At 55.5% G+C, this 22,411-nt stretch overlaps 1 protein-coding gene across 5 annotated transcripts in view; it reads left to right on the top strand.

Annotated features, from left to right (window-relative positions):
• Positions 1-2,782: 2,782 nt before the first annotated feature.
• The window catches only part of FBXL18 (F-box and leucine rich repeat protein 18), an 86,246-nt gene continuing 66,617 nt past the window's right edge, over positions 2,783-22,411 (top strand). The window contains exons 1-3 of one of the 5 annotated variants that reach the window (XM_023246819.2): positions 2,783-2,951; positions 8,502-8,717; positions 12,031-13,574. In XM_023246819.2, coding sequence (XP_023102587.2) covers positions 2,934-2,951; positions 8,502-8,717; positions 12,031-13,574 — 1,778 coding nt within the window. In that variant the 5' untranslated portion in view covers positions 2,783-2,933. The remainder of the gene's footprint in view (positions 2,952-8,501; positions 8,718-12,030; positions 13,575-22,411) is intronic. The other 4 variants (XM_019820392.3, XR_006590944.1, XM_045047426.1 and 1 more) reach the window with 4 other exon arrangements.

The raw sequence follows: 22,411 nt of genomic DNA, 5'->3' as shown, positions 1-22,411 counted from the left end.
TGCAGCCTCCCGGTGCCTGGAGGTTCTCTGCTCCCTGAAATACAGTTCAGGAGGCGGAATTGGAGGGCTCCCTCTGCCTCTCCAAGCCTCTGAGCTCCGGAGTAGAGACGACGTGGGCTCCAATCCCAGCTTTGCTATTCACGAGCACCTGTGTCCTCTTCTGCAAGCTGGGGTAATGACAGGGTCTACCCACCAGGGTTCCGTGACAGTTCCAATCGGATCTCACGTGGAAAGCGTAATCAGCAGTGGCGTGGGGATCGGGGCCATTGTCATTTCTATTAGGAAAGAGCTTTCCTTCAGGCCTCACATCAGGAGTGGGTGGGAGGTAACAGAGGTCACCACCTTCGCCTACATCATTTCCAGCCTCTACTTGGGGTTTTTGGTGAACCCATGGGGCCAGGGGCTCAGACCTGGCCCCGGCCAGCCAGACACTGCAGTGGCGGGGGGGTAGGGGGGTGGGGTGGGGGGGCCGGCTCTCAGTGCAGGAGCCACGGAGAGCACTGTGAGGAAGTGTCGCCCAGACCTGGAAACGAGGGGTGAGAGCAGCGAGGCGTTGGAACTGACTCCCCACTTTGGTTACCTGGAGCCCACGCTCTGTGATTTCCAACTAGATGCTCCTCAGAATTGGGGCACCCGGGAAACGTGGGACTCCGTCCTCATCAGGACCCATAATAGCAATAGTTACAGTGTTTGAATTGCGCCTTGTGCTGGACACTTACGTGCATCATCTCCGCTAATCAGGTGCCTAGCCGATGGTGGTTTATCGAGGGCCTGTCGTTGCCAAGCCCCGTTCTAGTGGGCTGTGGTGTCTAAATGTGGTGTCTCTCCCAGTTGGATGGGAGCCCCCAAATGTGGGACACAATCGGGCTTCAGCTAAAGCTGAGATGAAGGCAGGTGGTGAAAGAATTCACCTGAGGCAGAACAAAGGAGATAGAAGTTTATTGAAGGCTCCGCAAAGGAGCGGCAGGCAGGACAGCAGAGGGGAGGCCGTCTGCAATGAGGGAGTGGGTGGGGGCTGTTTTTAGAGAGGGAAGGTGAGGAGGTATAGGGACGCATGGAATTTTCCCTTTTTTGGTAACTGTGCCTGGTTGTAAGTAGCCCATTGGTCAGTTTAGGGCCTCTGGATATTTTGAGGTGGGTCACCTGATGGGCCTGTCTGTATTCAGCCAGGTAGTTGCTGTGGGCCCTTTCTACATTCCGTTGCTCAAGCCTGTTTGCCTAAAAGCCAGCGGCCTCTAGACAAGGGACAGAAAATAAACATTTGCATGACAATAAAAAACATACCTGATTACAGATTACAAGGGGAAAAGAAGGAATGGGTCTGGGAGTCAGGAGGACAGGAGGAGAAACCTTGGGCCTCTGGGAAACTCCAGATACCTGTCTAGGTCATAGTTGGGCTCCACTGTCAAGACTCCAATAGTAAACAATGGGATCTCCATTAACACTCTTGTTATGCCTGAAGTTGTATTTAACTGTTGGCTAAACCATGAACTCTTTGAGGCAAGGACTGTGCCTGCCCCCAGGATGGTCCACCCACAGGAGGAGCTCATCAAAGGCCTCTTGATACAAAAGGCTCAACCCAATGAAGTGGGAGGAAAATGAGGCCCCAGGAGAGTAGGATACAAAACCTGATGTACTAGGTTGAATACGTGTCCCCCAAAGATTGACCTCCGCCGCCCAGAACCTGAGAATGTGACCTTATTTGGAAGCAAGCTCTTTGCATATGTCATTAGTTAAGATAAGGTCACCCTGGATTAACGTGGATTCTAAATCTAACATGATAGGTGCCTATAAGAAAGGATACCAAAAAAAAGAAAAAAAAAAAAAAAAAAAAAAAGAAAGGATACAAATGTGTGAACACGCCCCCGCCCGCCCCCAGCAAGAAAACAAGATGGTCCTGCAAAGACAGAGGAAGAACTTGGGAGCCATAGAGTTGCAAGCAAAGGATTGTTGGCCATCACCCAAAGCTAGGAAGAGCAAGAAGGGATTCTTCCTGAGAGCCACTGGAACATGGCCCAATCACCATCTTTGTTTCCTACTTTTGGCCTCCACAACTGTGAGAGAATACATTTCTGTGGTTTAACCCACCCTCCCTCCCCGCCCCCAGATCGTGGCCCTTTGTTCCACCAACCACAGGAAACATACACACGCTTAAGGTCACTCAGGAGTCAGCACCAATTCTGACCCCAGTTTTTCCCCACGGATTTTTATGAGTAAATGATTTCTATATACAAAGCGTTAAGGGGTGAGGGCACATCAGCCACCTGTTCATTTACCCAGCAAGTCTTTATTCAGTGCCTATTACGCGTCAGGCAGCATCCTAGGTACCTGGAATCCCTGCCCCTGAGTACAGGAAGAGAACAACAAAGAAAAAAGAAAAGAGAAAGACACAGTAGGTCAGACAGTGCAAACAGCTATGAAGAAAAAATACCGGATAAGGAGCAAATTTAGGTGTGGGAATGTGAGGACGTGGAGGAGGGGAGGCTGTTTTGTGCTCGGTGGGCAGGGTCCCCGCTCCCCGCGGGTGGTTCTTGCAGGCATGGGGACGCAAAGGCCAAGGCCTGGAGGCAGGAGAGTGCTGCCCGGACAGGAAGAGGCCAGTGGGGCTGGAAAGGAGCCTGCAGAGAGCAGAGGAGGGGGAAAGGAGCCAGGCCAGAGAGCCAGCTGCGGCTGAGCTGACGGGGTCCTCTCGGGCTCACCCCGCGCCCTAGCAGGACCGCTGGCACGGGCGCCGCACCCAACATGGCGGCCGCGCGGGACAGGCCGACTGGCGAGAGGAAGTGCGTAAGCAGGCGCCGGAAGTGGCTGGAGCCCCCGCCCCCTCCCGGGGTCTCTGTGGAGTCGCGGACGCGCCGGCTTTGAGCATCCCTGGCGGGCCAGGGGGAGGCCTTGGGGCTGCGGCTCCCGCGGCCGCGGCCCCGCCCGCCTTCGACATGGCCAGCTCCGGAGAGGTACGGCCGGCGCCTCTCTCCGCTCCCCTTCCTGCCGCGCGGCCTTGGCTTCGCTCGGGCCTTCCCATCTCTCCCCGGTCCCCTTGCGTCCTTTCCATCCAGCCGCCTATCCCGCTCCATCCTTCCCGTCCCGACCTCGACCCCCAGCTCGGTGCCGCTTGGCCCTTTCCACCCCAGCCCTGGCGTCTGCCCTGTTTGGTCCTTCCTGCCCCGACCCTGGCCTCGGCCTCGCCGGGTCCTTCCCATCCCTGTCTTGGCCTTGCCCCCTGCCCCATCCTTGCCTCATCCCGCCCCCATCCCTCCCGGGTCCTCACCACTCCGTTCCGAAGGCACAAGCTCTCTCCTCCTTGGGTTTTCCAGCCCTTTCCCAGCCCCGCAGTCGTGATCGCCAGAGTTCTTCCCCTCCTCTGCGCCCCCAGAGTTTCCAGGCTCCTCTAGGCCTCTCAGGCCCTTTTCCCATGTACCTGGGCTCAGCCCTTGGAGCTATGAGACTTTCCTCTTCCATGCCCGCTGTGCACCCCATCCTCTATCTTTGAATGCTCAGTTTCAGTCCTTTTCAGCACTTTGCTCTGTGCCTGCTTGTGTGACTTGGGGGGTAATGGAGGAAGGGCCATTTCACCTGGGAGACTTCTGACTTAGCCCAGAATTCCTTCCCCAGCGCTCCACAAGTCTGGGTCTGAGTCCCTGTAATGTGGTGCAAGGTATTTTATCTGCATACCGAGGTATGGGGGTTCGGACTCTGACTAGTGTCTTTCCTATTGTTGCTTCCTGCCTTTCTTTATGTGTATTTGTGTGCACCTGTGTGTATATGTAGCACGTGGGACTTGGACCCTTGAGTGCGCTTCCTGTCTTAGGGGCTTACCTAGGCTCTGGGGAACTGGAGTCAGAGGTTCAAGTGTTTTTCGAACGGGGCTGGGTGTTGGTGACAGCGCCTCTTCCTTTGAAGTGAATTAGGCTTAGAAGTGGCCCCTTGATTGAGAAGGACGGTGTGGGACTGTGGGACATACCTGCAGACTGGTGGGAGGATTGAAGGGCTGGAAAGCTGCAGCTCTAAAAGGAAGAGTTGTGGGGTAGCCTGGCTGTGTTAACAGATTCAGGTAATTGTGTGTACTTGCGGGGCCCCGGGGGGCTGGCACAAAGGCCCCTGTGTTCCTTGAAGCGACCTGGCCAGTGAGGCCTCTCTCGTTGCTTTGTGGGCGGCTCTTGAGAGGAGAGAGGGCCGTCTCTTTCTACCCTGGGTGTGGAAATCAAGGTCCCTTCTGGGATGGTCTGTTGATTATTTGTTGATATATAGTTCACATACCATGAAATTCACAGTGTTAGGGGGCGCCTGGGTGGCTCAGTCGGTTGAGCGTCAGACTTGGGCTCAGGTCATGATCTCACGGTGGTTCGTGGGTTGGAGCCCTACATCTGGCCCGCTGCTGTCAGCTTGTCAGCACAGAACCTGCTTCAGATCCTCTGTCCCCTTCTGTCTGCCCCTCCCCTGCTTGCACTCTCTCAAAAATAAATAAGTAAGTAAGTAAATAAATAAATTCCACAGCTTTAAATTTGTTTATCTTTTTAAAGTAAGCTTTATGCCCAACGTGGGGCTTGAACTCACAACACTGAGATCAAGAGTTGCATGCTCTACCAACTGAACCAACCAGGTGCCCCAGAGTGGTTTTGAAAAACATAGTCACATGGTTGTGCAGCTATCCTCACTGTAGGATTCCAGATGAGGTGGTCTGATTTCGAAAGTCATTACTGGCTTTGAAAGGTGTTTGTTTTTATTTTTATTTTTTTAAGTTTATTTTTGTGTGAGAGAGACAGGGAGTGCGCATGTGCACAGGCGAACAGAGGAGAGGGGCAGAGGGAAATAGAAGATCCCATGCAACCTCCACGCCGTCAGTGCAGAGCCTGATGTGGGGCTCAAGTTTCACGACCGACCGAGAGGTCATGACCAGAGCAGAAATCAAGAGTCGGATGCTTAACCGACTGAGCCACCCAGGCGCCCCTCATTACTGGCTTTAAAATGCAGATGCCCAGGATGGCTTCCAGAGTTTCTGGGAGTAGTGGTCTGCGGTTTTTGTAATGCTTCACATGATTCTGAAGCCGTGGTCCGTGGCCTCACCTGGTTCGGTGTTTTTTTAACTCTTGGAAATTAAAAAACGATCCCCGTTCAGGAGCCATTCCTGGCCTAGTGAGGAGATAAGCGTCATCCGATGAGGCTGGGGTGAGGGGAGGAGGGTACCTGGTCCAGCGGTGGATGAACACGGTGAGGGTGAGGTAAGCGGGGTGCCGGATGCTGGGAGGGCTTCGTTGCATTTGAGCCAAAGTTCTGACAGGAGCAGTTTTCCTGTGTGGTGGCCTGTCTGGTGGAGGGAAACAGCTTGTGGAAAGGCTTAGAGGCACGAGGCAGACAGGGGACATTCTAGAAATTGCTAAGAGAAACAGAGACCTGAGAAGTGGGACAGAAAATTTATGGAAACCCATAGAATTGTGCACCTCTTGAGACTGGTGTTGTGGTTTAACAAAGGTTTTATGATGTAAAATATGCTACATTTTACAATTTTACATCATGAAAGAGTGCTATAATGAGCCTTTCTGTTAGATCCATTGGCCAGTTATTGAAAAAAATGTTTTTTTTTTGCATTTAGTGTTCCTTTTTTTCTTTTCTTTTTTTTTTTCTTTTCTTTTCTTTTCTTTTTTTTTCTTTTCTTTTCTTTTTTTTTTATTTTTTTTTCAACGTTTATTTATTTTTGGGACAGAGAGAGACAGAGCATGAACGGGGGAGGGGCAGAGAGAGAGGGAGACGCAGAATCGGAAACAGGCTCCAGGCTCTGAGCCATCAGCCCAGAGCCTGATGCGGGGCTCGAACTCACCGACCGCGAGATCGTGACCTGGCTGAAGTCGGACGCTTAACCGACTGCGCCAGCCAGGCGCCCCCCTTTTTTTCTTTTTAAGTTTATTTATTTATCTGAGAGAGAGAGAGAGAGAGAGAGAGAGAGAGAGAGAGAATCCCAAGCAGGCTCTGTACTGCCAGTGAGGAGTGCAGTGCGGGGCTCGAACTCACGAGTTGCAAGATCACGATCTGAGCCAAAGTCAGACGCTTAACCGACTGAGCTACTCAGGCACCCCTCTTTGTTTGTTTTTTTTAAGTAAGTTTTATGCCCGGTGTGGGGCTTGAACTCACAACTCCAAGATCAAGAGTCACATGTTCCACCAACCGAGCCAGCCAGGTGCCCTCCCATTGCCCAGAGTTAATAGCTGTTAACACATGACCATCCTTGTTTCATCTCTCTCTCCCCTTGACTTATTTAGATCATTCCAGACACCTCTTCAGTTGATTTGTGAGACCTATGATTTCTTGGGCTGCCCAATGTGAACATCTGGGAGGGGATGATTTTGGGGCAGGTACTGAAGTTTCAGTACTTAATTCTGCCTAAGGTTTTGTTTTTTTGTTTTGTTTTGTCTTTGCTTAAAATTTTTTTTGTGTGAAATGTTACATTCGGAAAAGTGCATAAAACTCTTTTTCCCCCTTACATTTTATTTTATTTTTAAAAATATTTTTAAGTCTTTTTGCTTATTTTTATTTATTTATTTAAAAAAAATTTTTTAACGTTTATTCATTTTTGAGACAGAGAGAGACAGAGCATGAATGGGGGAAGGTCAGAGAGAGAGGGAGACACAGAATGTGAAGCAGGCTCCAGGCTCTGAGCTGTCAGCACAGAGCCCGACGTGGGGCTCGAACCCACGAACCATGAGATCATGACCTGAGCTGAAGACAGATGCTTAAACAACTGAGCCACCCAGGCGCCCCTGGGAATCATCACTTGTAATACATGCCTGGGTGATCCCTATGATTGGCTCTGGGACGCGCCGAGCTACGGAAAGTCACTAATGGTTGAGAACACTAGCCCCAGAATACAGCGACCCAGAGCACCGCGGACTTGGGTCTGACGGCTGTCGTCTACCCTCACAAACCGTGGGAGGAGGGGGACAGGATCGAAGGCACCTCAGTTGGAAAGGGGGGCAGTGAAGGCACATGGGAAGGGCCCGTGCTGTTCCACCGTGGGAAATGTTTGCGGAAACCCTTTCCCAGGCCTGGGGAACACTTGGCGGGACGGAGAAGGGGGCTCCAGTCACAGAGCCCGGGAGAGCCCTGGAGGCTGTGTGGGGTGTGCAGGCAGGCTCTCCCTTCCCAGACTTCACGGTTGCCACGGCAGCAGCAGGGCTCTCCAGGTCTCAGGGCTTCCATCGGTGCACATCTGTACAGAAGAAAAGTCTGGTTGGAGGAGGGGGGCTTGGAGACAGGCGGTGGAAATAATCCTGGGTGCCCTCTCCTGGGAGCGGTCAGACAGGCACCCCTTCGGTGAGGATGCTTTAGAGGCAAGAGGATCCCTTCTGGGAAGTGCCGGGAAGATACGGGGATCCCTCCCCACCATGGGCTCCCCTGAGAGCCTCCAGTCCCTTTGCCCTTGACTTGGGAATTTCCTGTCACACCGATGAAGGGTGAGCCCCCTCTCCCCCTGGGTTGTACACATCAGCCCAGGAGAGGTGGGAGGCCCCCGTCACGGAAGAAAACCTTTTGCAGGTATTTACAGAAACACAGTGAAATGTGTGGACATCTTACGGGAAGTACTGATCCGAGTTTCTAGCCAGATGGTGTGATAAGTGGGGGTAAATCGTGCAGTTCCCATCATCTAGTAGTAGCCTCGGCAATGTAAAGACGTCGGTCTAGGAGGTGCGATTTCTTCTTTAAAAGGACTATACTGCCCTTCCTTAATGGCAGTGCTGGCAAGAGCTGCTGTCTGCCACTGTTTGAGGGCCTGACGCCCATCCCAGCAACCCCAACAGGTGAAGACACTGTTGTTATCCCCAGTCTTCGTTGGCTTTTTTTTTTTAATGTTTATTTTGAGAGTGAGAGCTTGAGGGGGGGAGGGGCAGAAAGAGAGGGAGACAGAGAGAATCCCAAGCAGGCTCTGTGCTGTCAGCACGGAGCCCGATGTGGGGCTCGAACCCAGGAACCATGAGATTATGACCTGAGCCGAAATCGAGAGTCGGACACTTAACTGGATGAACCGCCCGCCCCCCCCGCCAGGCGCGCCTCTTATTTATTTATTTATTTATTTTTCCCACCTCTATTGTTTCTTGATAGACTCCTGCTACCCGAGCATGTTAAGAATATAGCGTGAGGCTGGGGGGAGCGGGAGAAGAGCCTCCTTCCCAAATGGAGAACGTGGGCCGATGGTCAGAAGTGGAGTCCGCAACATGGCGGGCTTGATGGGAGACCTTTAGTGGGAACGGTCTCTTACATTTGGAAAAAAATTGCAATTTCATTTTGCCTCTCTTTTGAGGAGAGACCCTGGTGTGCAGATGCGAAAGGGGGTGTTGAATGGCACGGGCTCTGGCTCCGCAGGTAAGGGTTTTGGTGAAAGTACCTTCTTTCCTACAGACTGTGCTGACGGCTTCCCTTGGCATCTGTCCTTGGCCGAGGAGGCCAGGCTGAAGGCCGCCTCAGGGATCCCGTGGGAATTCGGTGTCTTTCTCCCCGCCTCCCCTTATCTACAGGACACGTCCAACGAGGGCGACGCGCCCCCTGCAGCAGCCACTATGGCGGTGGGCGCCCACCTTCTCGGCTTCTCGGATGAGATCCTCCTGCACATCCTGAGCCACGTGCCCAGCACAGACCTGGTCCTGAACGTCCGGCGCACCTGCCGGAAGCTTGCAGTTCTGTGCCTGGACAAGAGCCTTACCCACACGGTGCTGCTGCAGAAGGACTATGAGGTGAGGCGTGGGTCGCGAGGTGGTGCTGGCCCGCGGGCGGGGATGGGGACGGCCCACGTGCGCCTCCGAGGACCGGCACAGCCTGGCAGGGGGGCGCCGTGCGGCTGGTGACAAAGAAGGTGGGAGCTCCGAGTCCTGACCTGCTCAACCTCCGAGACACATGGTTAGGTGATAAAAGCTAGAGACCGGAAGGCGCGGTCAGTGTGGCCCCCGGGGGGAGGGCGCAGGCTGGGTGGATGTGGTGCTGGGAGGGAGGCCGACCTCCCGGCAGGTACCCCAGGAGCGCGCTGCCGGGTCCGCGGCGGGTGCTGGCACTTCGGTGGTGCGGGGGAGGCCCCATCTCGCCCCCCAGCAGCCGCGTGCCGGGTTTCAGCTGCTGCGCGACCTTCCCGCCAGGACCTTCCCGCCAGGCCGCTCTCTGACGGCCAGGGCGGGCATCGCCTTGTGCCTTTTCACCTGGCGTCGCGGGGGGGAAGGGCGCTGGGATGGCAGCAGTGCTGTTTCCGTCCGGGGCTGAAGCAGCTGTGTAGGGCTTCTTCTCGTGGAGTTACAGGAGTTCTCACGTACTCTGCGTCCCTTGTCGGGTGCCTGTGTCGTACTTTCTCTTGCAGTCTGGCTTGCTTTTCCTCTTTTTTTAACAGGATCTTTTGAGAGCGTAAGTGTTTGAATTTAAGTTGAAGTACAATTTATTGATTTTTTTTTCTGAGTTCGTGTTTCGCATTTCTGTTGAAGAAAATTTTGTTAGACCTGAGGTCGTGAAGATTTTCTGCTGTTGTCTTACAGAAGTCTTACAGCTTTCGCTCTTCTGTTATGCGTCCAATCCCTGTTGTGTTCATCTCTGTATGTGGTGTGAGGTAGGGATCGAGGGCTCCTTTTTTTGCATGCGGCTCCTCACGGTTGCAACATCACTTATCGACAGGGTCGTCCTTTCCTTGTTAAATCGCCCTGTAATTTTTTTTTATTCTGTATATATTCAATTCCAGTATAGTTAACATACAGTGTTATATTAGTTTCAGGTGTACGATTTAGTGATTCAACACTTCCATACGTCACCCTGTGCTCATCATGACAAGTGTGCTCCTTAACCCTCGTCACCTCTTTCTCTCATTTCCCCATCCCCTCCCCTCAGGTCACCATCAGTTATCAGTTCGTTCTCTGTACTTAAGAGTCTGTTTCTTGGTTTGTCTGTCTGTCTGCCTGTCTCTTTTGCCTTTGCTCTTTTGTTTCTTTTATTTCTTTATTTTTTAATTAAAAAAATTGACTATTATTATTATTATTAAGTTTATTTATTTTGAGAGAGAGAGAGAGAGAGACAGAATGTGAGCGGGGGAAGGGGCAGAGAGAGAGAGAAGGAGACTCAGAATCTGAAGCAGGCTCTAGGCTCTGAGCTGTCAGCACAGAGCCTGATGCAGGGCTTGAACCCACAAGCCATGAGATCATGACTGGAGCAGAAAGTCAGATGCTTAACTGACTAAGCCACCCAGGCACCCCTATTTTTTAAAATTAAAAAGAAAATGTTTTATTTATTTTTGTGTGAGAGTGAGAAGGTGAGGGGCAGAGAGGGAGAGAGAGAATCCCAAGCAGGCTCTGCACTATCAGCAAAGATGTGGAGCTCGAACCCACCGACCACGAGATCATGTCCTGAGCCAAAACCAAGAGTTGGACGCTTAACTGACCGAGCCACCCAGGCACCCCTGCTTTTTTGTTCTTTAAATTCACATATGAGTGAAATCATGCGGTATTTGACTTATTTCCCTCGGCATTAAACCATCTAGATCCATCCATGTTGTCACAAATGGCAAGGTTTCATTCTTTTGTATGATTGCCTTGCAACTTTTGTTGAAAGTCAACTGACGACATATCTTAAAGATAAAAATAGAGGACTTGACCTAGACCCAAGTTTTAGGAGACTGTGGGAAGGTTTCCTTACTGTTGTTGTGAAGCTGTGCATTTGAACCCAGAGTGAGGCCCCTCCAGAGCTTGGCTCTTTACGGGAGAATGCACTGTGCCCCTCTCTGCTGGGGGTGGGGGTGGGGGCAGCTGAGCCCACTCCCCAGAGTCAGGGTCAGGCTTCCTGCCTGTGAGCGTTCTTTCCTGTAGAGGGAAGGGCATCTGCCCCGGCACAGTGTGTCTGGAGCATTTCTGATGCGTGTGTCCTGCCCCTGAGCGGCTGTGTGTGTGCGAGTTTAGCTTAGAGCAGTGATCGGGATGCACGAACGTGACGTGCGCGGGTGCTTGAGGCAGTGTGGTTTCTGAAGGCCTTGCTGGCACAGCCGGGACGGGCAGCTGTCGGCGGCTGGCTTCCGTGACCAGACGTAATGTGGCTCACCTAAGCGGTGAGGAATATTTTTGAGGAATATCTAATGATGTGAAAATGCTTACGATGTAAAGGGCAGCGACAGCCAGGTCGGGTTTCCAGGCCACGACTTCATCACGTGATTCGAACCCCACCCCCCGCATCACATAATAACACTTACCGTCTTCACCGGTTTTAAGTGCACCATACTGTCCGGTACGCAGGATTACCTCTGTGGTGTCGTGCAAACATCGTCAGTGTTTCCGGAACTTTTCCATCACCCTGAACGGAAACTCTGGATCCGTTAAGCGGTGACTCCCCATGCCCCTTTCCCCAGCCCCTAGTAACTTCTGCTCTGCTTTCCGTTTGTGAATTTGCCTATTGTGGGTATTTCCTGTGAGTGGAGTCACACACCATGGGATCTTCTCGGACTGGCCTGTTTCACCTAGCGTCACGTCCTCCAGGTTCACCATGTTGTGGCACGTGTCAGAGCGTCACCGTGTGGCCAAATGGTACTCCTTTGCGTGCGTAGACCGCGTTTTGTTTATCCTTTGTCTGTTGGTGGACGTTTGGGCTGTTGCCACCCGTTGTTGCTGTGGGTAGTGCTGCCGTGTGCGTGACGGGCACGGATTGAGTCCCTGTGTCTTCCGTTCCCTTGGTGGAGTTGCTGGGTCTCATGGTAACCCTGGCTTTAGCTTAAGGAGGCACCGCCACACTTTTCCACACCCGCTGCACCGGCTTACATTCGCGCCCAGCTGGGGGTTCTCGACTGCTGGCTTCCGGTAGGCCTGGTGGGAGGGGAGGCAGGGGCCGGCTCTCCCCTCCGGTGTCCCTCCTCTGCTGGAGCACAGAGCCCCTGCCGGGCCCCTTGTGGCTCCGGGTTGTCCACTGCTGAGGGGGAGGGTGTGGGCCGAGGGATGAGGGGGAAGGAGCCGCCCCGGTGCCTTCAGCCCCTTTCCTTCCTCCCCGCCCCTCCCCGTCCCGTCCCGTCCCGTCCCGTCCCGTCCCGTCCCACAGGCGAGCGAGGACAAGGTGAAGCAGGTGGTGAAGGAGATCGGCCGCGAGATCCAGCAGCTCAACATGGCCGGCTGCTACTGGCTGTCGGGCGCCACCATCGAGCACGTCGCCCGCTGCCGCGGCCTGGTGAAGGTCAATCTGTCGGGCTGCCACCTGACCTCCGTGCGCCTCTCCAAGATGCTGTCGGCCCTGCAGCACCTGCGCTCCCTGGCCATCGACGTGAGCCCCGGCTTCGATGCCGGCCAGCTGAGCGGCGAGTGCAAGGCCACGCTGAGCCGCGTGCGGGAGCTCAAGCAGACGCTGTACACGCCCTCGTACGGCGTGGTGCCCTGCTGCACCAGCCTCGAGAAGCTGCTGCTCTACTTCGAGATCCTCGACCGCACGCGGGAGGGCGCCGTCCTGTCGGGCCAGCTCATGGTGGGCCAGAGCAACGTGCCCCACTACCAGAACCTGCGGGTGTTCTACGCGCGCCTGGCGCCCGGCTACATCAACCAGGAGGTGGTGCGGCTCTACCTGGCCGTGCTCAGCGACCGCACGCCCGAGAACCTCCACGCCTTCCTCATCTCCGTGCCCGGCAGCTTCGCGGAGAGCGGGGCCACCAAGAACCTCCTGGACTCCATGGCCCGCAACGTCGCGCTGGACGCCCTGCAGCTGCCCAAGTCCTGGCTCAACGGCTCGTCCCTCCTCCAGCACATGAAGTTCAACAACCCCTTCTACTTCAGCTTCAGCCGCTGCGCCCTGTCCGGCGGCCACCTGATCCAGCGGGTCATCAACGGCGGGAGGGACCTGCGGAGCCTGGCCAGCCTGAACCTCAGCGGCTGCGTGCACTGCCTGTCCCCGGACTCGCTGCTCCGCAAGGCGGAGGACGATATCGACAGCGGCATCCTGGAGACGCTCGTGGCGTCCTGCCACAACCTGCAGCACCTCAACCTGTCGGCCGCCCACCACCACAGCGCCGACGGCCCGGGCCGCCACCTCTGCCAGCTGCTGGCCCGGCTGCGCCGCCTGCGCTCCCTGTCCCTGCCCGTGTGCTCCGTGGCCGAGGCGGCGCCGCGGGCCGACCGCGCCCCGGCCCAGCCCGCCCCGCACGCCGTGCCCCGCGGCTTCGGCAAGAAGGTGCGCATCGGCGTGCAGTCGTATTCCGGCCCCCTCCCGGGGCAGGCGGCCCCCCAGCCCTCCTCCGTGTTCTGGGCCCTGCTGAAGAACGTGCCCTTTCTGGAACGCCTCGAGCTCATCGGGTCCAGCTTCTCCTCCGCCATGCCGCGCAACGAGCCCGCCATCCGCAACTCCCTCCCGCCCTGCAGCCGGGCGCAGAGCGTCGGGGACTCGGAGGTGGCCGCCGTCGGCCAGCTGGCCTTCCTGAGGCACCTGACGCTGGCCCAGCTGCCCGGCATCCTGACGGGCTCCGGGCTGGTCAGCATCGGCCTGCAGTGCCAGCAGCTGCAGTCCCTGTCGCTGGCCAACCTGGGCCTGATGGGGAAGGTGGTCTACACGTCCGCCCTCTCGGACATGCTGAAGCATTGCAAGCGGCTGAAGGACCTCAGGTGAGGGGGCCTGGCGGCTCCGCCGTGGCCGCCGCTGGCCCTTCGGAGGCTTGAGAGGCGGCGGGGGGACGTGAGCGGCTCGGGCCCTCGCGTGGCAGACGTTCGCGTACCTGCTGCCCGTCTGCCGGGGTGGAGGAGAGGCGGGCTGTCCTCTAGCGGCTGAGGGCCCGGGGGGCGGTGGGGCCCGACCGGGGCTTGTGCGCGGTGACGGGACTCAGGGAGGCAGCAGGGGGCGGAGGCCGGGGCGGGAGGCAGGCGTGTCCGCATCGCTGCGGTCGTTTGAGTGGTTGCTCTAGAAGATGCCGCTGTGTGCGCGGTCCTGGTCAGTCCTCGCGACGACCCCAGGAGGCGGCTGTTGCCCCACGTAGCGGAGCTGGTGAGGGGTGCTGCCAGGAGCCGAACTCGGGGCTTTCCGTCCGACTGTGTGCTTTTTGAAGCCAAGAGTCAGAGGGCGCTGGGAGGAGACTCGAGGCCAAGGCTTTCTGGAAAAGCAGGCGGCATGTGCTGGGGCCCCGGGGTCTTGCCAACACACCGGGTGCTCAAAAGCACAGGTGAGGTGGGGCGGGCAGCCAGGTGAGGTGAACGCACTAGAGCCGGCGCAGGGAGCAGTCCCGTCTCCAGCTGGGAAAGGCCCCCCTGGCATCCGCCTGGACTGGAGGAGCCGGAGACAGGGGCCCTGAAAGGGGGCGGTGCTTGCTGTAGGCAGGTGACAGTGGCCCGGAGCGAGGTGGCGGGCCGATCTGAGAGAGGAGAGGGTGAGGGGCAGGACCCACCCAGGCTGCTGTCCTAAGAGTCCAGACACAGCGGACTCTCGCTGAATTGAGCCGTGGAGAGAGGGGGGTTCTTGTGAGCATTGAAAGGGTAAGCCTTTGGGGGTGCCCGGGCGGCTCAGCGGGTTAAGCGTCGGCCCTTGATTTCGGTTCAGGTCGTGATCTCACAGTTTCATGAGTTTGAGCCCTGCATTGGGCTGACAGTGTGGAGCCTGCTTGAGGTTCTCTGTCTCTCTGTCTCTCTGTCTCTCTCTCTCCGTCTCTCTCTCTCTCTCTCCCTCCCCCACTTCTCTCCCCCACCTCAGAATAAATAAATAAGCTTTAAAAATAAAATAAAATAAACTTAAAAAAATAAATACAGGGTAAGCCTTTGTTGACCTGAGACATGTTTGAAAATCTTGACAGATCTGATCTTGAAAAATTGCACTGAGCTTGAAAAATCACACTGTTTCCCAGAATCTACTGGAAGGTATGGTGGGGCGGATGTCAGCTCTGCTGGGCTTCAGGTTGGGGAGGATGTAGCGGCCGGGCTCCGGTCACTCAGCTGGTCTCCCGGTCAGGCTGGGGCTGTGGGGTGGCTGGTGGGTGGCGTGAGAGCAGGAGCACTGAGGCGTGTGTGTGTGTCACTGTCCCCACAGTGGTCAGCGCGCACTCTGTGTTTTTGCCGAGTGCCAGGTGCTAAGCCAGGGGCTGTCAGGCACCGTCTAGTCCCCGTGACAGCCCTTCATCGTTCCCATTTCACAGACCAAGTAGTGGAAGCTTGAAGGAGGAGCTGAGGTTCACCCAGCTCAGTCGAACTCCAGAGCTTGACCTTGGCCCCGGGTCGTGCCAAATGGAAACCACTGTGCCTTTGCAGGCTTCCACTTTCCCCTCAGAAGGCGTCCTCTGACAGGAAATGGAGCCGGCTGAGGGCTTGGCCGCTCCCGCTCTGGAGCTTTCTAGGGGTCCTCTGCAGGCTGTGCCTGCCGTCTGTCCACTCTCCCTCCAAGCGCGATCCACACTGCGGCTCCTGAGGCCCTGCCGTCGGGGGTGAGAATCCCAGGATCCGACCCGGCAGAGCGGGGTGAGTAGGCCTCGGTGTTTTTCCCGCCGTGTCGGATCCACACACCCTGGATGTGCGGCTTCGGTCGTTAGCCCGAGTGTCCACGGAACCCCGTATTTGGGGAGGGGGCAGTTGTTCATGCCGTGTCCCGTGCGTTCCAGTTACCCTTGCTTCGAGAATCGTAATGCTGAGTTGTTAGAACCCCCTGGTTTAGACCCGAGTCAAAGTTAACTTCCCGGGAACTTCGAGGTGCGGTGTGTGCCTGGCTCTGGCTGTGGCCTCCCCAGCCACGTTCGGCCTTGCCCAGAGGTGATACAAGACGTCACGAAACGGTTAAGGACGCTCGATGGGCAGCGTTGCTGTTCCCATTGCAGGGACCGTTGGGACCCTCTGTCCTGCTGCAGGTGCGGAGTGCCCGGGTGGGCTGGGAGGAGCGAGGACCGCAGGCCTGCTCTTTACTTCCTGCCACCCCCTGACGTCCCTCTTCCTGCCCACCTCTGCCTTGTGGCCCAAATTCCATCCTCTCTGTTAATTTCTCTGGCTTGGGCACCTCTCCTGCCGGGTTGGGGTGTGGCATCAGCCGCCGGGGACGGAGGAGGGGCCCTGGCTGCAGCGGGCGGCCCCCTCCACCACTGTTCTCACGGGACGGGCCTGTCTGACGTCAGAGGCTTGGATGCCTGTCTTTTGGCCTCTGTATCTGCAGCAGCAAGAATCTGCTCCCTCCTCCACTGGTCCTTCTCTGTCCAGTGCCTTGTCCCACCTTGCTTCTTCTTGGGCCTTTGCCGTCACATCGCTGGCCTTTCTGGAAGGAGCGGTGATCGGCGTGCGGTCAGCGGGCCACATTTTGCTCAAAGCTGCAGATGGGTCCTGATATATATTTAGCAAACAGAAAACTCCCCGGGTCTGCAACCCTGTTAACCTGTTGGGAGTCTTGAGATTAGGAGGAATTGAACATTCCCTAAAATTGGGGGTGGGTGAACACCTGAGTTCTAATTTCACTAAATTCTGAGTCAAGGTATTTCTGGATCTCTCCTCTTTGTGATCAGGGTTTTTTTTTTTTTTTTTTTTTTTTTTTTCTTTTTTCTTTCTTGCCAACCCATTAAACATTGTGCCTTTTCTGGCCGTGCTGTTGGGGAGTGTTTGGTCATCGTCCGGGAGTGTTTGATAAAAACGGAAGTTGATGAAAATGAAATTAAGTAAAATACAGCACCTAATTTAATAAGTCAAAGTAGTCAGAATCTCTCCCTCAAATGCCTACCTCATGTCCACAGCGTTACATGTCTGCTGCCTGTGGGGCTACCTGGACATGGCAGGTGCTGCCGGCTCCCTGGGCTGCTGGACGCCTAACACAGGCCCCCTTTGGATTGGCTCTGCCTGCCTCACCCTGCTCCTAGATCCTCCACCTGTAAAGTGGGGCTGGTGAGAGCAAAGCAGTTTGTACCTGTAAGGCCTACAGAACAGGGTTAGCACCTGTAATACGATAATTCTTTCTTTAAAAAAAAATTTTTTTGGGGCGCCTGGGTGGCGCAGTCGGTTAAGCGTCCGACTTCAGCCAGGTCACGATCTCACGGTCCGTGAGTTCGAGCCCCACGTCAGGCTCTGGGCTGATGGCTCGGAGCCTGGAGCCTGTTTCCGATTCTGTGTCTCCCTCTCTCTCTGCCCCTCCCCCGTTCATGCTCTGTCTCGCTCTGTCCCAAAAATAAATAAATGTTGAAAAAAAAATTAAAAAAAAATTTTTTTTAATGTTTATTTATTTTTGAGAGAAAGAGAGAGAGCAGGCATGAGCAGGGGAGGGGCAGAGAGAGAGGGAGACACAGAATCCAAAGCAGGCTCCAGGCTCTGAGCTGTCAGCACAGAGACCGATGTGGGGCTCAGACTCAAGAACCATGAGATCATGACCTGAGCCAAACTCAGACGCTTAACTGAGCCACCCAGGCACCCCGACCCGTGATAATTCTTTTTCCATCTAGCAAATATGTGAACACCTGTTATTCTGGGTTCTGTTCTAGGCATAGAATTCTCTCCTTGTCTGTGGGGAGCTTACATTCCAGTGGGGAAAGTGGGCCAACAGTGCACGGAGGGAAGAATGTGGTTTATTAGAGAAGAACAGATGACGGGGAGGACAAAGGAGAGCAGGGTGAGGGATGCTGGAGGGCAGGTGGCGGATTCCAGGAAGGTGAGATTTGAGAAAATTCACGAAGTTGCATTAGCAAAGTAGAACCTGGGAAGAACATTCCCCGGCCAGGCAGAACGAGTCGCATCAGTTGGTAGTGTCTGCGAATCACTTTATTTATTTTTTAAAGTTTGCTTGTTTGTTTTGTTTACTTTAAGTAATCTTTACACCCAACCTAGGGCATGAACTCACAAGCCCGAAGGTCAAAAGGTGCATGCTCTTCCAACTAAGCCAGCCAGGCACCTCACACATGACTTACTTCTTTTTTTTGTTTGTTTGTTTATTATTTTTGAGAGAGACAGAGTGTGAGTGTGGGAGGGGCAGATAGAGAGGGAGACACAGAATCTAAAGCAGGCTCCAGGCTCTGAGCTGTCAGCACAGAGCCCGACGCGGGGCTCAAACCCCCGAGCCATGAGATCATGACCTGAGCCGAAGTCGGATGCTTAACCGACTGAGCCGGCCGGGCACTTACTTTTAAATGAGTAAAAATGGAATCAAATCAAGCGTACAGTTCCTCAGCGGTATTAGCCACATTTCAGCTGGTCAGGAACCGCATGTGCTGGTGGCTTCCATGGACAGAACACACATGGAGATTGTTCCCGTCTGCACACAAGGTTTTGTTGGACAGAGCCGAGTTAATGCCAGGGTCCTGAGATGGGGTGTGTCGGGTGTTTCGGGAGCAGCCAGGGGCCCGTGTGACTGGAGGGGAGCAGAAGGGCAGGTCACACCGCTGTACTGAAATAGACTGGGGCCAGGGCAGGAGCAGGGGCGCTGTCACTGTCGGGGAGGCCGTGTCAGACGTTCAGGGAGAGACCCAAGAATTTGCTGATTGATCAGATACGTGGGGCGGGTGGGAGGGGTCAAGGAGGGGTCCAGATGATGCTGACGCTTTTGGCCCGAGCATTTGAGCTGATGCGGTCGTCATCCTCTGCGATGGGGAGGCTGTGGGGCACAGCTGTGCACGTGTGTCCCAGAGTTTGAGAGGCGGTGGACTCCAGCCAGCACGTGGGACTAAGCAGACCACAGACCGGGCCCGGGGTCACCCAGTCAGGAGGTGGAGGAAGTATCAGCAAAGCCGACGGAGCAGGAGCCGGCAGGGCGGCAGGGAGCCGGCAGATGGAGGGGGAAGGTGTTCCAGAAGCTAGAGGAAGGGACTGTAGGAAGTGACTGCTGTTGGATCCTGTTGGTGTACTTGTGACGGCTGCCAGCTGTTTTTCCCGCACTCGTAGGTGTTGACTCCTTTGACATTTTGAACGACCCCGGGAGTAGAGCTATTAGTGTCCCCTTTTGCAGATGAGGAAAGTGAGGCCCAGAGGATTAAGGAGCTTGCTTGAGCCACACAGCTGGTCTGTGGCACTTCCTGCCTCACAGGGCCTGTTGAGCGTTGAGCGGGGTAACACAGCAGCATTTAGTGGTCCCGAGTGGCTTCTGCAGCTGGAACGTGACCCTTGTGGCTCAGGTCCTCCTCAGGAGCAAGGCTGTGCGGGAGTTCGGTGGCCGGGGAGGCCTGTGGGGCCCGGGCTAGATGGGTTTTGTAGGTCGGCCCGGGAACTCGACCGCCGCTCATAATGGACTCTCTGTGCACGCTGGCTGCCGAGAACCATGTCCGATCAGAGCCGGGTACTGCCTGTTCAGAACAAACACCAGTTTCTAAAACACAGCCAAATGGCCCCGTTCCCCTGGATTCTCGCCTTCTGCGGCAAGCCGAGCCCAGGGAGGCTGAGGGACAGGAGCAGGTGGCACTTACCCGCCTGCCGTGGGCAGGAGCTGCAGAAAGGAGATGGCGTCCCGTGCTCCGGAGACACTGGCACGCTACATCTCCCCGGGCAGCTCCCGCACTTCCCGGCAGAACGTCCCTGAGGTGGCCGGTGCCGCCACCACTGTGCCCGTCAGCGAGGCCCATCAGGACTCCTGGCGGGGCGCGGCCTCCACGCAGCCAGGACCGGTCCCGCGGGGAGGTGGTGCGGGAACACGTCGTTCTGACAGCGCCTCGCGTTTCGCACGCACCTCGGCTGGGAGAGGAGCCCACGCCGCACAGAGCAGGACGCCTTCTTTCCCAGGGCTGATGAAGCCCTGCCTCCTGGGGGAGGGAGGGGAAGGCATCACCCTGAGTCACCCTGGGCTGCTCGCGACCTCAGAACCAGGGCGGCGTCTGGGCGGAAGTGAGAGGGCTGGTTTGGAGCCAGGCCCTGGAGGTCGTCCCAGGACCGCCCTCAAGGCCCGGGCCCTCCGGAGGTGGGTGGGCTGATAAGGGGACACTCCCCGAGCGCCTTCCTGTGCCCACAGAACCTTCAGGAGACCAGGCTGCCTTTGGGGGAGTGGGCTTTGGAGGCCAGATCCTCCCTGAGCGGAAGGTTGAGGCACGGCTGAGGGGGACGGCTGCCTCCCGAGGCAAAAGTGATTCCGGTGGATCGTTTTCCTCACCCTCTGACCAGAGGGCAGGCACTGGCAGCCCCGACACCCGGCCGTTTCTGCCACCAGGCCGTGCCGGGAGCCGGGGGGAGGTTTGGACGGGCCACCCCCCCTCGTCCAGGCAGCTGGTGGAGTGGACAGGCCTGCCCCCATCCCAGACACCTGTCACGGGTGGCTTCCTTCAGAGTGGGAGAGCCCGGAAGTGGCCGGCTGGTTGAAAACTGTTTAAAAGGCTGTGTGAACACTCTCTGTTTACTTGGTTTGAAACCAAGATCCGCTGGGTCTCCAGTGGGTAGCATGGACCCACAGCGCCACCTAGTGGCCAGAGCGCCACAGGCCTGTTCTTCCTCAGGGACGAGCCAGAGACCGTGGTCAGGGTTCTGGACTTCAGCCCCTCCCGTTTTCCCACTTTCAGGTCTGCAAAGGGATGCTTACCTTAGGACTTTTAAAAGAGTAGGGGTGCCTTTGGGGTGCCTGGGTGGCTCAGCCGGTTAAACAACCAACTTTGGCTCAGGGCATGATTTCATGGTTTGTGGGTTCGACTCCTGTGTCGGGCCCTGTGCTGACAGCTCAGAGCCCATTTGGGATCCCCCGTCTCCCTCTCTCTCCACCCCTCCCCTGCTTGCACTCTGTCTTTCAAAAACAAATACACATTAAAAAAAGAAGAAGAATAGGGGTGCTTGGGTGGCTCAGTCGGTTGAGCGTCCTGCTCTCCATTTCGGCTCAGGTCATGATCCCAGGGTCGTGGGATTGAGCCCTGAGTCAGGCTCCAAGCTGAGTGTGGAGCCTGCTTCGGATTCTCTCTCTCTCTCTCTCTCTCTCTCTCTCTCTCTCTCTCTCCCTCTCCCCTGCTTGCGTGTGCACACACTTCCTCTCTCTCTCTCCATCTCTCTCTCTCTCTCTCTCAAATTGAAAAGAAAAAAATTTTAAATATTTAAAAAAGAGAATAATTTGCCTTTGAAAGATAGAATGAAATAGTATATTTAGACTTTTTTTTCAAGAAAGTCAACTTTTCAGAAAATTCACACTTATAACCGGGATGACATTCGCTTTCCGTCTGGGCCCTGCATGACTTTGGCTGTTACTTTGGCCTTCCTTTGGGTGAACGAGGACTGCACACAGCCACCTTTGCTTCTCGGAGAGGTACTGCTCTCTGCTCATGGCTCTTGGAGTCCTTTCCTTACCGACGAAATTCGTTCAGTGGGTCTGGGGGTGGGGGGAGGCCCGTGTTCACATCTCTGCCAAGGGGCACCTGCTGGCATCGGAGCTCTGATGGCTGTGGCTGCCCCGGGGGGTCCTTTCTCTAGCCCTGGAGCCCAGAACAGCCCTGCCAGGGGCTTCCTCCTGCCACATTGAGTGCCGCTCTTCTCTTCCCTCACACGTCCTGAGTCTCCACTGTTGATGGGGGAGTGAACGTGAGACTTCTTGTGATCGTACTCTAGAAGGACCCACTGTCCTCCCCACAGTGTTAGTGTCAGGAGCTTAGTAGCATTTCTGCTCGTATACATTGTTTTTTTTTTTTTTTAAAGTAATCTCCACCCCCAGTGTGGGGCTCAAACTTGTGACCTGGAGATCAAGAGTCAGAAGCTCGGGGCCCCTGGGGGCTCAGTCGGTTGAGCATCTGACTTCGGCTCAGGTCATGATGTCACGGTTTGTGGGTTCGAGCCCCATGTCGGGCTCTGTGCTTACAGCTTGGAGCCTGGAGTCTGTTTCGGATCCTTTCTCACTCTCTCCGCCACTCCCCCTCTTGTGCATGCACTCTCTCTCTTTTCTCTCTCTCAAAAAAAATAAGTAAATAAAATAAGATGTTTATTTATTTTTGAGAGAGAGAGAGAGAGTCAACGTGCCAGTGGGGCAGGAGGAGAGAGAAAGGGAGACACAGAATCCAAAGCAGGCTCCATCCAGGCTCTGAGCTGTCAGGACAGAGCCCGACACGGGGCTCGAACCCACAAGCCGTGAGATCATGACCTGAGCCAAAGTCAGACACTTAACTGATTGAGCCACTCAGGCACCCCAGTGTTTATTTTTGAGAGTGGGGGAAGGTCAGAGAGAGGGAGACAGGGAATCCCAACCAGGCTTTTTGCTGTGAGCACAGAGCCCCACCTGGGGCTCGAACCCACCATCGGTGAGATCATGACCTGAGCCGAAGTCGGATGCTTAACCGACTGAGCTCTGCAGGCACCCATAAATATAAAATAAAATTAAAAACCTGTCTCATGAACCACATTTCAGTGAGTGGTGGCTCCCCTACTGCACAGCTCAGGTTAGAACATTCCATTGTTGGGGGATATTCTGTCGGGTGGCTGCTGTAAATAGCTGGGATTGCTCTTTTTTTCCTCAAAGACCCCTTTTTGAAAACCTCTCTCCTTTTGTCCTGGAACTTGGTAGTGTCCCCAGGTGTCGGGGTGATGGGGACCTAGTGCATGACCAATTGGGTCTT

Source organism: Felis catus, chromosome E3 (assembly GCF_018350175.1).
Source record: "Felis catus isolate Fca126 chromosome E3, F.catus_Fca126_mat1.0, whole genome shotgun sequence".
NCBI classification, from domain to species: domain Eukaryota; kingdom Metazoa; phylum Chordata; class Mammalia; order Carnivora; family Felidae; genus Felis; species Felis catus.
This window is presented reverse-complemented; position numbering and strand designations above follow the sequence as displayed.